Consider the following 14,178-nt stretch of genomic DNA (forward strand, 5'->3'; position numbering starts at 1 on the left):
GTACATGCAAAATAAATTGATAGTCTACAATCATCTTTTCAAGGACAAATTTGTTAGCTTTTGTTCCCAGCACAAAGGACTGTATGAGTATTTTTACAACTTCTTTAAAAACTGCATTTTGCTATTTAAAAAATTCCTATACAAATATAGCCCTTGTGAATATGTATTTATGAGTCTACATTTCTAATCCATATTTCCTAATTAATGTTAGAAAGTCACCATTCCTTGAATTTTTATCTCAAAATTCAATCTCCTATATAACACAGAGTTTATTTTCAATATTTAGACCAAGAAGATAACTTTCATACATCAAGGACCACTTGGTTAATTTCTACAGTAATTGCAAGAGCAAGTTTATTAATCTAGAACATGTGAGATTTAATGCAGGTGAACCATTATCTGAAATTTGCTGGAGCTTGATAAGAGGTTGTAAGTTAATTACCTCCTTTTGTAGATGGAGTTTGAAGAAACTGTTTGGTTTTGAAGGCAGCACGAGGCAAATTTTTCTGCCTTTGCAGAGCTGTTGAAAGACAAGAAGTGTTATATTTGTCTAAGAAGATAAGAAAACTAAATTTACTGGGAATTTCAGAATTGTATCCACTTGTGAATCATCAAGGAACAGTGTGAGTAAAACACTCAAAAAGCTGTTATGACTCTGGAAGTGATGGAATTTTGAAAATGGTGCTTGCTCTTAATGGCAAAGAGTTGCACAGGAGTGTGTCAGAAATTTTGCAGTGCAAAATGCGCAGACTTGGTAAGAGTAAAGCTTCTTGCAGGGCAAAAAGCCCAGAAATGCAAAACAAAAATTAAAACACCAAAGGGAGAACAAGCCACCTAGCAAACATGCTACAGCAATATGAGAGCAAGATTAGATATAGATGAAAATTAAAACTGTTGTATTTTTCATTTTAAAAGTGTTTTCAAAAAAATATACTATACAAAAGCATAAATCTTTGTCTAATATGACCATCATATAAACAAAATGTATTCTTCAGATATGGAGAATTAAGCCTTCTTGAGAGATGTCTTTTTTCTCCCCGCTTCAAAAGGTATGCAAGAGGACTTAAGCTTAAAATGAAGACTTAACACTATCAACTGCCAGCATGTACCCAGCATGATGGAAGTTGGTTTTTATTGCTCCTTTTCTCCCTTGTCCTGCCTTTTGTCTAGTAACATTCAAGGGCTGGTACTGCCTTGAAATGACCTCACTACCTACCAGTTACCAAGAGAGAAGCCAATGTTCCGAGAGCTGCAGAATCTTGGCATGGAGAGAATTACTTATTGCCAGAAGGAATGCATTGACTCAGCCTATTTCTATTGCAGCACATTTAAGGGGGAGAAGGAGGAAAGTAGTCAATGAAATAAAGCTTTGACTACACAGAGACTTCATAAAATGATAATGTATGAATAAACATCTCTGCTTATCTCAGTGTATGAAGTTTTATACCAGCATAAAACTGACTGCACTAACAAGGCTTATTTCCATAGTGAGAAGGAAGAAAGATGGGGGAACAGCTGTGCAAAAAGATCCTGACCCTGAGTAAGGAATAATCCCATCACCAATTACTGGATATCACTATAAAGAAGGTGTGGGGGGAACAATTTGAATCCTAATATTAGTTAATCCTTTTGTTTGATAGCATATAATGATTACTATCACCTTTCCTTATGTTTCAGTCAGTGCAAAATACACAGTATTTTATGAACTATAAAAAATTCATCATGTGTTTTAACATCATGCTGAAATTATGACTAGGCAGTCTATTCAATTTAGTCCTAATAACTAACTATAACTGTCATGTTCAACAAACAGGAAAAAGGAATTAGATTGTTCATAAAAACAGTAAAATTCTGCCTGTGCCTACTACTAATAGAAACCTTATTCCTTCTACCAACTAGAATCTAATGCAAAATAGCCTGTGGCAATATGTAATTCTTACTCAACTGGCACATGGTCTTCCTAGAAACTTTTTTAAAAGCATACATATGAACAGTCAATTAAGCAGAGTAAGGTCTCTAGATATGAGTGCAATTCCTAGAAATTTACTGAGGCAGACCACTGGCCAGACTGCTTCAGTCCTCAAGTATTCCACTTTATTATTTTCTACTGAATCACTGTTTTTGTGACACCACACAAAATGAAGAAAAGCTTCTTCCTTCATATTTTGAATTTGTTTTCTCCTAATCCACTCAGACTTCAATATGCTACTGCACATGGCACTTTCTTCCCCCATAATTATTCACACTTCTTGCAAGCCGGAGAGATGGGATGATATGGAAAGGATTTTAAATATGCATATATCAAATTCCTTCCTTCTCAATGGAGACTCAAGGAAATAGACACTCAATAGCAAAACATTTCTGTGCACTGAAACACTGAACAGAGCTTAGGCATACAATCTGAGCAATGCTGAGCAAACATGCAGTTTGAGATAAGCGCCCAGTGCATGTTTATCCACACCACTTGCTGCTCTTGAGGTGCTCTGTGTGCTGTGACATTCCCTGTCACAACTGCTGCCTGCTGAGCACGTGTAGTTACATTTACTTCTGATCAACAGAACTGGACTACTTGGTTTCTTCAAAACTTACTCTTCCTGCTTTTACTCTGAACAGGCCAAGCAGTTGGATCTTGGCAAGCAGACCAGTCACTTTACTGACAGTTTGAAGAATCTACAGCTTTTCGAGAAAGTTTTGTATTTAGCTCTTCTTAAAAGCATCCATGTGCTCATAGTGCCACTAAGTACAAAAGCATCACACAGAATCCAAAAGCAGGTAGCTCCTACACGGAAGTCACCCTACAATTTCTAGAGTTTTGTATAGTCTATGTGGTATAGGACCCAAACACGGAGATTTCCCATCACTAACATTTTAGACAATACCTATTCCTTGGGGAACACACACATTACCATATATTTTAAGGTGAAATATTTACTAGCTTTCATATTTAAAAAAAAGTACTTTCTGCAGAATGGCATGGAGAATCAGATGTAAATTAAGATTCAAATTGTTACAATTGCTTTTTAATTCAATGTCTCTTCAAAACTAATTTGGATTGTTCACCACATTGCAGCTAAAAGTTAAAATGCCAATGTTTTCATGTTTACAGTTGTACCTCTAAACACATCATATGTGTCTTCCCTCTCTTCTGTAAGCAAGCAAATACAATTTGGCTATAAAACTGTAAGAGGAATTGTCATTTCAGAAACTTACTGGATTCCTAGCTCATTTTTGAATGCCAGCAACCATAGCAAGTTCAGTACTGCAGCCACAGCAAATGTGCAAGTAAATTATGAACGGCAAATCTTTGACAAGGAGCAAAGTAGTGACCTCAGGTGGCAAGCCAGCATCCTCGCAAAGGTAAGCTCATGCAAAACTAGCAGGTGTATGAGGAAGCTTCAAATCCCAAGACCCAGAAATCATTGCCAAGGGAAAACAAAAATTTGCTGCGATTTAACAGTGCTTTGTGCAAAGTGACAAAATATAAAACCAATAAAACAAAAAATATACAATAAAAAGGACACAATTCTGGAAATCTTTATACAATGTACAGTTTTGCAGAAATTTTTTTAATCCAGACTAAGCAAAGATACTTACTCATTGACTTCACACACAAACCGTTTTACGATTGTCAATAGCAAGACTCTGACAAACATCTGTAAGAGCAGGGAAACTGTAAAAGCTAGAAATCTGGCCTTTATTAATGATATTTAACTTACATTTAAATGTAAGTTGGTCTAGAGTGGTTCACATTTGGGGAAATTGTCTATGAAAGAAAAGCAAATTTACCTAGTAATTCTTAATGCATCCACAAGTTGAAAAAAAGAAATATAAACATAATTAGACCACTTTGTCTCCTGCAATGAAATAATTGACTAAATATTGAACACTGAGACTTCTGTTGTCTGATCTTTCCAGAAAATTTAACCATGAATATACTTTTAATTCTGGAAATAGCCTTCTAGCTAAGTTGCTCTCTATGCTCCTCCCGTCCCAGTTCACTCAATTCTAAAGCACCAAATAAAATCAGTATTTTTACTAAAAATATTTTTTCATTAATTTTCTTTCAGCTCATTTTGATAATTCTTCCTATCACTGAAATAGCACAGCTGTAGACCAGCTGTCCAACTGCTCTGAATGCTTTACACTTTGGTAAGGCTGCCTAACAGGTAACAGTCGTACATTTGAACTACACAAACATCCTTTCAGCTGGAAATCCCACCTTCTGAGTGTCTGCAGAAGGTGGAAGAAGAGGGCCAAGGTGCAAGGATGCTGCATGAACAATGGTAATGTAACACTAACTTCTATCTACTACAGTATCACACACCTGGAATTGACTGTCCACACAATCCTTACATCTGCTCCGAGTCTGTACAAAGACAGAAATCTTGGAGTCTTTGGCTTGATCTCTATTCCTTAATCTGTATTTAACTATACTTGGTAGCTTTAACACTTTGTTTTGAAAGACAACCAACTAGGTATGCCACTATGCCTTCACTGTTCTATAGGTAAAATACTCCTAGTTAAATTCACAAACATTATTTTTACATTTCCTGTCAAATATTTAGATTACTGATGAACCTTTATCACAGAATTTTTACAGTTCAAAGCTCTACACATAAAAATATTCATCATGTGTTCTTCCCTGGAAAATGTCACACAAGGTTATTAAATTCAGAAACTTGCTTTAAAAGAAATGGTCAGGAAATATTTAAACAACAGGAACTGGCAATACTGACATAGAAAGAAACACCGAATATTTAATTTTGATTTGCTTTGGCTTCTTTAAGGTCACCATTTTCAAAAGATTTATGAGAATAGCAGCATTTGCATATCAGCAGTTAACTTTTGGAGAAACTAGGAAAGCAGGAGTCCAGCAATGGGCTAATATGTTTTATGAGACACAGGTTCATCCAAACCTTTTTTAGGAAGTAACTGACACTTACAGTAAATAAGATTGCCAACTGAATATATAACCCATGTACCAAAAAAAAAAAAAAAAAAAAAGGAAAGAAACTGTAGAACTACTGCAGACATGGGTTAACTTAAAGGGTTAAACTGAAATACTAGTTAAAAAAAAGCAATAAACATCATCTAGGTGCTTTTTCAGAGCCTATAAAGAAAACAGTTTCAGACATGCTCAAATACTGTATTTATAATTCTTCATATTACTCCTACATGTACTTTTAGGAAACTATGAATGAAACCTTAATAAGAAACCAGACTTTTTTGAGTATTTTGTGTACCATAAAAACAGATTCACGAAAGTCTGATTAAAAATGAAGATTAGCATCTCCAGTGTGGCATGCAATGTTTTGCTTTGCCCTGAGACCTCGGAAGACAGCCGAATACCATCACTTAATTCTGAAATTTACACTGAAGTAGTACTAAAGGTACTTACTGGCTGAGGCTTGAGGTTGAATGCGAGGTATTCCTCCATTTGGCACTTGGAAGTTTGAGTCACTTCTACTGTTTTTCACAGACTCAGCTTGGATGTTAGATGTCCTGGACAAGTTTGGAAGACTACGCCTTAGTTTTTCTGTATGAAATAATACAAAGATACCACAGCATGTAGTCTGATGCTGGACAAAGGTCAGGTTGCGAACCTGACACAAAATGTTAGCCATATAAAACTACACTTTAATACAATTTAAAAGTGTATTTTGTTACATTACTTCTTCTCAAATCTATCACATTAAAATATTTATGTATCTAAAAAAGAATGTACATTTTTCACTTATGGTGAAAAAAGTCAAGCGCATTGTGTTTTGAAATTGAAACATATCTGGATTGTGATTCTCTGGGTTTTATTGTACTATTATCAAAGCTGAACAGACAAACCTAATTTGCAGTTTTGTACAGTTTTCAAATTATTTACCTAGAAAGTTATTTGTAACAAAATGCTTGCCTGAAGTGTAAAAACAACATAAATGTTTGAGTAAATTTTGGAGACTGCCTTGTCCTGTTGATACAGTCCATTATACAACAAATAACAGACACCCACTTGGAAAGGACCTCTTCATACACAGCATTAAAAATTATTGAAGTGTCCAGTTATGCTTCATCTTTCACATACGACTTGACTTATCTACTCAGCTAATGCTGATACTTCAGGGGCTTTCTAATATTTGTACCACTGTTCACAGAATAGGAAAAGATGCCATTCAGTACTTCTCAAGTCTAATGACATTCTGTGTATCTCCAACCCATGCAGAGCTGGGTTGATGACATACTTTGGATAGAAGACTGAAGATGCCTTGACAGGATGAGTGGCCAACCTGATTCTGCAGAGGGATGCAGGGGAAAAGTAGGTTAACCATGCACAAGCATAAAGGTGAAAACAAAACTAAGTCTTCATTGGCTGAATATTCCAACAAGTGTACTTTTCTTCACTTAGCAGTTTGCATTCCTTTGCACTGCACTCGGTACATTGTTGAACCCTGTCAACCAAATCTCCCTCCAACCATTCTAGACAAATTATATAAAAAAAAAAACCAAAAGAGAAAACCTGATCAACTTTTTTTGGCTGCTGCTCTATCAACTCTGAATATCCAAGCAACACTCAACTGCACAAAAACCACTGCCGGATAACTCCTTGGAAGTGTTTCAGAAACGCATGATCACACACTCTATTTTGATCCCTCTGGTATGTGAGATACTAGCTTTTGCTACCATACCTCTCTTAGGATATTTTTACTGCAGGTCATTTAGCATGGATTAAGACTTTCATTTTAAGAAATCAATCTCAATTAAGTTACAATATAATTGTAACTGAATTATAATTGCTTTGTGTTGCACATTTTCCTAGATAGCTAAAATTTTCCCAAGCCACTATTACTAGTAAAGGAAATCTTAATATCTAAATGTATATTCTTTCTAAATTTAAAATCTTACTTGATGGATAAAAACTATGTTTGTTGAAATGGGAATATGCTTACAAAATTTCATCCCAGTAAAAGGAGTTTCTGCTAGATTGCTACTAGGAAAAAGTACATTCAAGAAGAAAAGTTGTATCAGGATTATATTATTTTGTTCCATGCCAATATAGTATAACTGCATTGAATTTACTCCAAATTTTATTTATTACACAGCACTTTTCACAGATTTGAGGTATCTAAAATCTCCAAGAAATGCACGAGTTAAGTACTAAAATTTTAAAGACTATGTTCATGATTGAAAATTTTCAGAGTCCTGCGCAACCAGAAGAAAACATTCAGCTGCCTCACAGGCTATAGGCGTGCATAAATCACCTCGTTACTCTCGTCTGACCAGAGTTACTTTCCTCTGCATTTTGTTCTGTCATCTGCAATGCCTAACTCTACTAGTAAATGAGTTTCCCTGCTTTATTTTAGTGCATTTGCCTGTCAAATATAGACCTTGGTCACTATGAAACTCAATTATACTCATTGACTGGATAACATCTAAAATAAATATAAGTCTATCAACTCATCTGACTGTAAGGGTGCCCCAGCAGAACTTCAGCTTTGCTTGCTCTGCGTTTTCCTCAGCAATTCAGAGATTAAACCACAATGTTACACAGGCACATAGTTTTAGGACTACACACTGACAAAACTCCTTTACAGAAACAACACAACTGCTCATGTAATGAATTTCAAACAGTTTTTTACCTTCACTTTTGACATTACTAGTTTGCAAGTCTGTAGGATGGCCTTGAAGTGAAAGACGAGGTTGCTGTAAACGGCTAATCATAGGCTGTGGTGACACTCTACTGTACTCTATGCTTCGAGCAGGTGACCGGGAGCGAGGTGAATTTCTTGGAGACTGTTTTGGTGAAGGCCAGGGAGAACTGCGAGGTGACGGTGAGAACCTGCTAACAGCAGGGTGCACTGTGTGATGTGTGCCATCTTCTTCATCTTCTAAGCTCTGTGCATCAAGCTCCTGGTCGCTGAATGTGCCTCGCCGGGTGGAATTGCAAGAGGAGCCAGAACTACGCCGAGAAGCTGTGGCTGCGTACTCTTGCCGCAGGCCTGGCAACAACAAGAACGTTGTTTACTTGCTTCCAGCCCACAAATGGTTCAAACTAGAGACAGTGCACACAGATATCTGCACAGCTCTCAAATTTGGCTCACCTTAACTCCTGTTATTGGAGGCATTAAATAAATTCTGATTAGTACCAAAAAGTTATCTACCAGCTAATAATGACTTAAATTAGGTGAGCTCATTCCTTTTCCTAGTAAAGCAATCATCAGTATAGGTCTGCTGTGTATGTATCTGTTCATCTCCTCTCCCAGGCTGCAACTAACAACACAGGTTACCTCATAATTTTGGTATCAAGTAACATCCTATAACAATTATAGCAGCCACAATGAAATGTCTCTTGCAATGTGTTAGTGAATCTAACCAAAAAAGCAACACAATAAGCTACTCCTAGAGAAACTGGAGGTGTTAGATCAGTGGTCTCTGAAGTGTGGTGCCCATACCCTGGGGATAAGCAAACCAATTCACTGGCATACAGCAAGAAAATTCTGAATAACTAGTTTCTTAAAACCAGCATTTATCGTGTCTTTGTCTCATACTTTTTTGAATTATAATTTTGTGTATATTTGTGTAATTTTGTGTATGTTATACATTAGAGTAATACATGTCTATAATTTATTAAAAAGTACATATATTGGCATTTGATTTTGGTTTTTTTCACTGATAAGGATACACAATAAAATAGTCTGGAGACCACCTAGTTAGATAACCAAAATCATTACTTTCTGCAAATTCAGAGGGACAAAAAGTCTCAACTAAAGCTATAATTAAAGACAGACATCTATATAGGCACTTTTCTTAACATATTGACTTCACAATTCTCTGATTTAAATTATGGTTTAAGCATTGATGTGAACAAGACTGGATTACATCAGGAAGGCACCAATCTCCTGAAAAGAATGGTGGCAGGTAGTAGCCCATTCTAACAATCACCCTTTTAGCAAATACTCTACCTTACAATTTCAAACTCTCCAGCATTGTCTTGTCCATTGTTCCTAAAGAAAACTTCTGCACAGCAAATTCCTTTCCTTAGCCTGGAGGCTGAAGTCCTTAACCAGCTTTCTTGGGCAAATTACATTTGTACATCCACAGTAGAAATTCTACTGCTTTTCCATGCTTACTAAACAAGTGCTACTGCAGTTATTAAAAAAAAACCCAATGCAACAGCTCTACTTTGATTTCAGGAAAAAAACCCCACTTACTTTCTTCCTGCATTCGTGCTAAAATTTGCACATCTGTGACATCATTTAACTTGTAATTAGACCCAATAGAGTCTTCATCCATCTCCGATGCACTTAATTCACTGTCCAGAGAAGACTGTGGACTTAGTGGAGGATTTCTGTCTCCTGAAATTTTAAGATGACCTATGGAAAGAAAATAAAGTTAACAGGAATTGTTGTTACTAAAAAAAAAAAAAGCAAGCTGCATTTCCTTTCCTAATAAAAACCACCAGTCTGAAGAAATTGCTACTGAGACATTGATCTGACAAACCATTTGAAACATTTGATTATTTTACTGCAAACCTAGGCTGAAAATGTTACTTACAAAAGCAGATGTCAGCCATTACCTTCTAAAAATGGGCAACTCTATAAAATCATTGCAATAGTCTCAAAACAAACTAGTGGCAAATAATTTGGTCTATCGTAGCATGTTCCAACTGCTATGAAGTTTGGACAGCTCTACAAAAAGAGCAAGTGCATACCTGGTTCCATCTGTGCTTTCATTCTCACCTCTGTATACTACCTTGTAAGAAATAAGTTTGACTGGACCTTTCTGAACAATGTTTTGCTGATCCAGTGACTATTGATTCAGTTTGGAATGCTTAAAATATACTTTATCTGACGATATTACCTGTTGCACATACACACCTTTGCTAAACTGTAACATGGAAACTATAACAAGGAAAAACTCTCCCTGTTCACTGCTTTCTGCCCTCCCATTGCCTGTCCCCCAGGCAGACATGTCACTGTAGCACCGAGCTACCGAGATTAAAAACTGGGTAATGGCTCTCATGTAGTGCAAGCTTCTGTAAAAGTCCACAGTGAACTAGTGATAGCTGGATTCTCAATGCAATGTTTTTTCATCTTTCCTGTAATCTAACTTAAATGATATGCAATAAGCCAACAGTCTGACTTCAGAGTAGAGATTTGTTCCAGGCACCAATTTTTTTCATGCAAAGAAAAGTGTCTACAGTGCAGAATAAAAGTAGAAAACATAACCAGAAGTTAATGTTTACACTGATGGCTACAAAGTCTCATGGAATGCTTAACTGGAATGCATGCTTCTTCCTTATATTATATTGTTCACATCTCAAAGGTATTGATGGATACACTGCATACCGAATGTTTCAGTTGGTAAACAATAGGATAGTTGAAAAGACTTCACAACTACCAATCCCTAACCTTTGAACACCTACCATGGAACTTACACCCCTGTCAATTACAGGCTCAGTTCCAGAAGCCACTTGGAACTCCACAGAATGAACTCTGGTGTTTTGGTCTAACTGCTAATCACATACATCAGTAATTTTTGGGACACGGACACCCGAAGAAAACATTTTATGTATTTCTCATGCCAGAAAGTATGTAAAAAAAGCCCTTCCTAAAATGCTTAAAACTGTATGATTCACACATCCTACAAAACGCTGGAAAGTTCTTGAGTCTTTCTTACTCTAGTTCAATACAAATGTTCTCTATCTGAGCATATTTGTGAAGGAAGAGGAGGAAGAAAGGAAAAGACCAGGAACACAGTGACTTACCTGAGGTACCAGGAGGTATGAGCTGTTTCACTAAAGCAGATTTCACTGGTGTTGAGGAGGGAGAGTTGAAGCCACTGCTGTAGGGGCTACCAGTATTTGGACTGTAGGAGCTCGTGTAACTGACCGCACTGAAAGGGCTGCTGTACAAACTCTGTCTCTTGAGAGCTGCAGGAAAGAGGGGAAAAGTGATGAATTATACTGAGTGAATCGAGGAAAACCAAATACAATACTATACTGTGTCTTCAGTGTGATTTAATTACTATGCAATTCAAGTAGAAAACTTCAGTCACCAGAAAGTTTTTCCACTGCTTTCTTCACTCCTAGATATAACCATAATGTGAAAAGAGGGCAAGACAAGACAGTGACAAGTTATAGTTTCCTTTTAGAAGTCAGATCTAAGATCACTATAGCTGATGTCTTTGAGATGTCCACTGTAGGTGATGGGAAGCAGGAAGGTAGCAGTAGCTCAGTGACACTAACATACACCCTATACATAACTACATACAAACCAGAGCACGGCACAAAGTCACGTTCTCAGAGCTATCAGACCTGTCTGAATCACACAATACTTCAGCAGTAACCTCAAGACAGCACCACACAACTAATGCATCACCTACAAAATCTCCCTAAGCATATGCTAAAATGAAAAAAAAACATTAAGTAAGGCAAATGCTTCTGTATAGATCTGTGGGTACCATGAACCTACCAGAATAAAGCAAATTGATTATTTTCTACTGTTAACTTTCTGTTCTAATGACTTGGGATTTTTTGACCACAGGCTTCAACCTCATACACAATATAAGAACTAAATTGGGTACTTTCCTCTGCCATTTATTGTAAATGTTTCAATGTTGAAGTACTTTCAGATGAATTTTAAACACTGGTGAATATTAACAGTAGTGAACAGTATGATACTGAAATTCCGCTGGTTGTTGGGTATATTATTTGTTTATTACTTGACTATTTTGTTCAAAAGTTTACATTTAAAATATAACAGAAAATGAAATTTCAGCTACAGGGGTAGTGGGATCCAAAAGATATTTAAGACACTTTTGCTACAAATCAGTTCCTTCACTGCTGGAAGTATATTAATGCAGAAATGTATATAAGGACAAATTAAATTGCAACATGTTAAGAAGAAAAAGCTAGAAATGCCAACTTGATGTTATGTAAATCCAGATTACATTTAGTTGCAGCTCACCCAGCTGCTGAAAGTAAGCTTTTAAAAAATATTGTGTGACATTTCTCTCAGTGAAAAGGGGCTTCAATGAGTGCAGTAAGAATAAGGCTACTGATAGCAGTGGATAGAAAAAAAACAGGAAATAAGCCCAAAAATCCTTATTAAAAATCATTGTTGCTTTGACATTAGAAGCCAAAACAGACTACAGTTGCATGAAATGTTGCTTTCAGTGGCCAAGCCTAGCAAAGCTTCAGCTTCTCCCCTTTGCTCTTGGTCACTACATCTTCAGTTGTCCAGTGCAAACATTGGTGGGGCTGCACTATTATCTGACCTACTAAATTAGATTTAAGTTTAAAAATACCAGGAGTATTTTAACTGACTGCCTCAATCAGTTTTTAAGAGTGCCCCCCCAAAAAAGGAACATCCAACCTAGCCAATGGCAGAATACAGCACAGAGGCAAAAGCACCAGAAATTAAAGCTGACTTTGCAGTAAATTCCTAAAATTGCATCTCATGTAAAGATCCTTTCTAAACCAGAAGTGTTTTAGTTAGAATGAAAAGACAGTTATAGATGAAGGGTGAAAGGTTTATATTCCAGCTTTCACTGCAAGTCTTAAACAATATGCGTTAATTTCAGCAAGTTGTGAATTCACTAAATTCTCGCAAGTATTCATGAGGTATATTCAGTTTATTTTAAGTGTCAGAAGGGAAAGCCTCCATTTGATTACAAAGCTCAGTAAACATAACCAGTAATTACAAGTCACTCTGTTCTGGGTGACTATGATGAGGCCTTTGATATCAACTTCTAGCATTCACAAAGGAACTCCAAAGCATCTATTCCAATTGAGCCTTTGTTCTCACGCACACACAAAAAAAATTACTTTTCATCCCTTGCCAAAAAAAGGTCATTAAAAATCCCTAAAATGTAAGTCTGCACAACAGTTCTTTCTTTTGTATTTATTACACAGACAAGTATTTTAAAATACTGACCACAAATTAGAAAACAATTCTACTACTATATGGTCTTCAAAACAGGCTCTTTGTCTACATCCATAATGATACAACGTATTTGATCATACACAGATTTTTTTGGATGAAACTTAGCATGACTTTGCTACATGTAAAAAGTTTGCTCCAGTATGTGGTGAAACTTGATACACGCAGTAGTTGTCATCCTAGCTAATGTGAACCTTCATCAGCACAGTACATTTTCCCAGACAAAAAAAAAATCTGGATTCAAAGCCATTTTCTGGACCAGAAATCCTGAAGGTTTTCCAACAGGGATTTCTGTAACTCAGGAAGACATTGCTACTTTTACAAATAGAGATATGGTTTTTATTAGGAGTGTAAGACAAAATTAGCAAGACAGATAATCATTTTAGCATTAAAATGATCCTAATATTAAACACTAGCTTACAAAAGATTATGCATTAGCTTTCAAAACACCAGAAGGGAGGGTTGATAATCAACAAGTTTATTTTAACGTAAATTTTCTTTTATAACATTCAGAAACCGTATGCAGCATCTAACTCCTTTTAATTATGATTTTGCTGAAATGGTAATGAATTTCTCTTTCGTTGTAGAAAATAGGAAAATTTGAGTGCAGAATATACCTAAAGTCCCCTCTAGTCTGAACACACTTCCAACACTGAGAATGACTTGCTCTGCAATTGTAAACCTGACTGCTGACAAGGGATTGTGCATCAGTAACTGCTAACAGTAGCATGGATCTGAGAGCTCTTCTTCCCTCCTTTATTGTCATGCAATGAAAAATACCACAGAAGAAGAGAAGGTGAAATACAAGAGAGCATTTGAGAATGAAAAAGAGGAAAAATATAAGATTAGAAAGACGTAACAACAGGAACTAACAATGTAAAAAGAGTCAATGCAAAAGAAGCATCAGCAAGGATTCAGGAAAAAGTTATAGAAGTGTGAAAAGCCTTATCCATGGAGCCTGGAACCAGAATCTATGAACTGAACCAGTAGCTAGTAACAGGTAAGTGATGGGTCCATGAGGTACAAGTACTATGCAAAATCCAAGTTACATGATACTCCTGAAGTGCAGAATAGGAAAAACACACAAAGTTACAAGAAACACTACTTGTCTTCTCCAGTGGAGCTCCCTGCTACCCTTATTCTGTAAAGGAGGCTGGTTGCTCTAAAAGACAATTTTATGTGTTGTTGAAAATTCATGTTTACATGAATCTGCTCCAACCAGCACGTGCCCATCTTTTCTACCATTAGT

At 36.4% G+C, this 14,178-nt stretch overlaps 1 protein-coding gene across 2 annotated transcripts in view; it reads right to left on the minus strand.

Annotated features, from left to right (window-relative positions):
* The window catches only part of SLAIN2 (SLAIN motif family member 2), a 34,743-nt gene that overhangs the window by 8,656 nt on the left and 11,909 nt on the right, over positions 1 to 14,178 (minus strand). Inside the window, exons 3-7 of one of the 2 annotated variants that reach the window (XM_053941846.1) lie at positions 10,754 to 10,918; positions 9,198 to 9,359; positions 7,626 to 7,985; positions 5,399 to 5,536; positions 443 to 520 (exon numbers count right to left, since the gene is read on the minus strand). In XM_053941846.1, coding sequence (XP_053797821.1) covers positions 443 to 520; positions 5,399 to 5,536; positions 7,626 to 7,985; positions 9,198 to 9,359; positions 10,754 to 10,918 — 903 coding nt within the window. The remainder of the gene's footprint in view (positions 1 to 442; positions 521 to 5,398; positions 5,537 to 7,625; positions 7,986 to 9,197; positions 9,360 to 10,753; positions 10,919 to 14,178) is intronic. The other variant, XM_053941847.1, reaches the window with a different exon arrangement.

This window comes from Vidua chalybeata, chromosome 4, assembly GCF_026979565.1.
Source record: "Vidua chalybeata isolate OUT-0048 chromosome 4, bVidCha1 merged haplotype, whole genome shotgun sequence".
Lineage (NCBI taxonomy): Eukaryota > Metazoa > Chordata > Aves > Passeriformes > Viduidae > Vidua > Vidua chalybeata.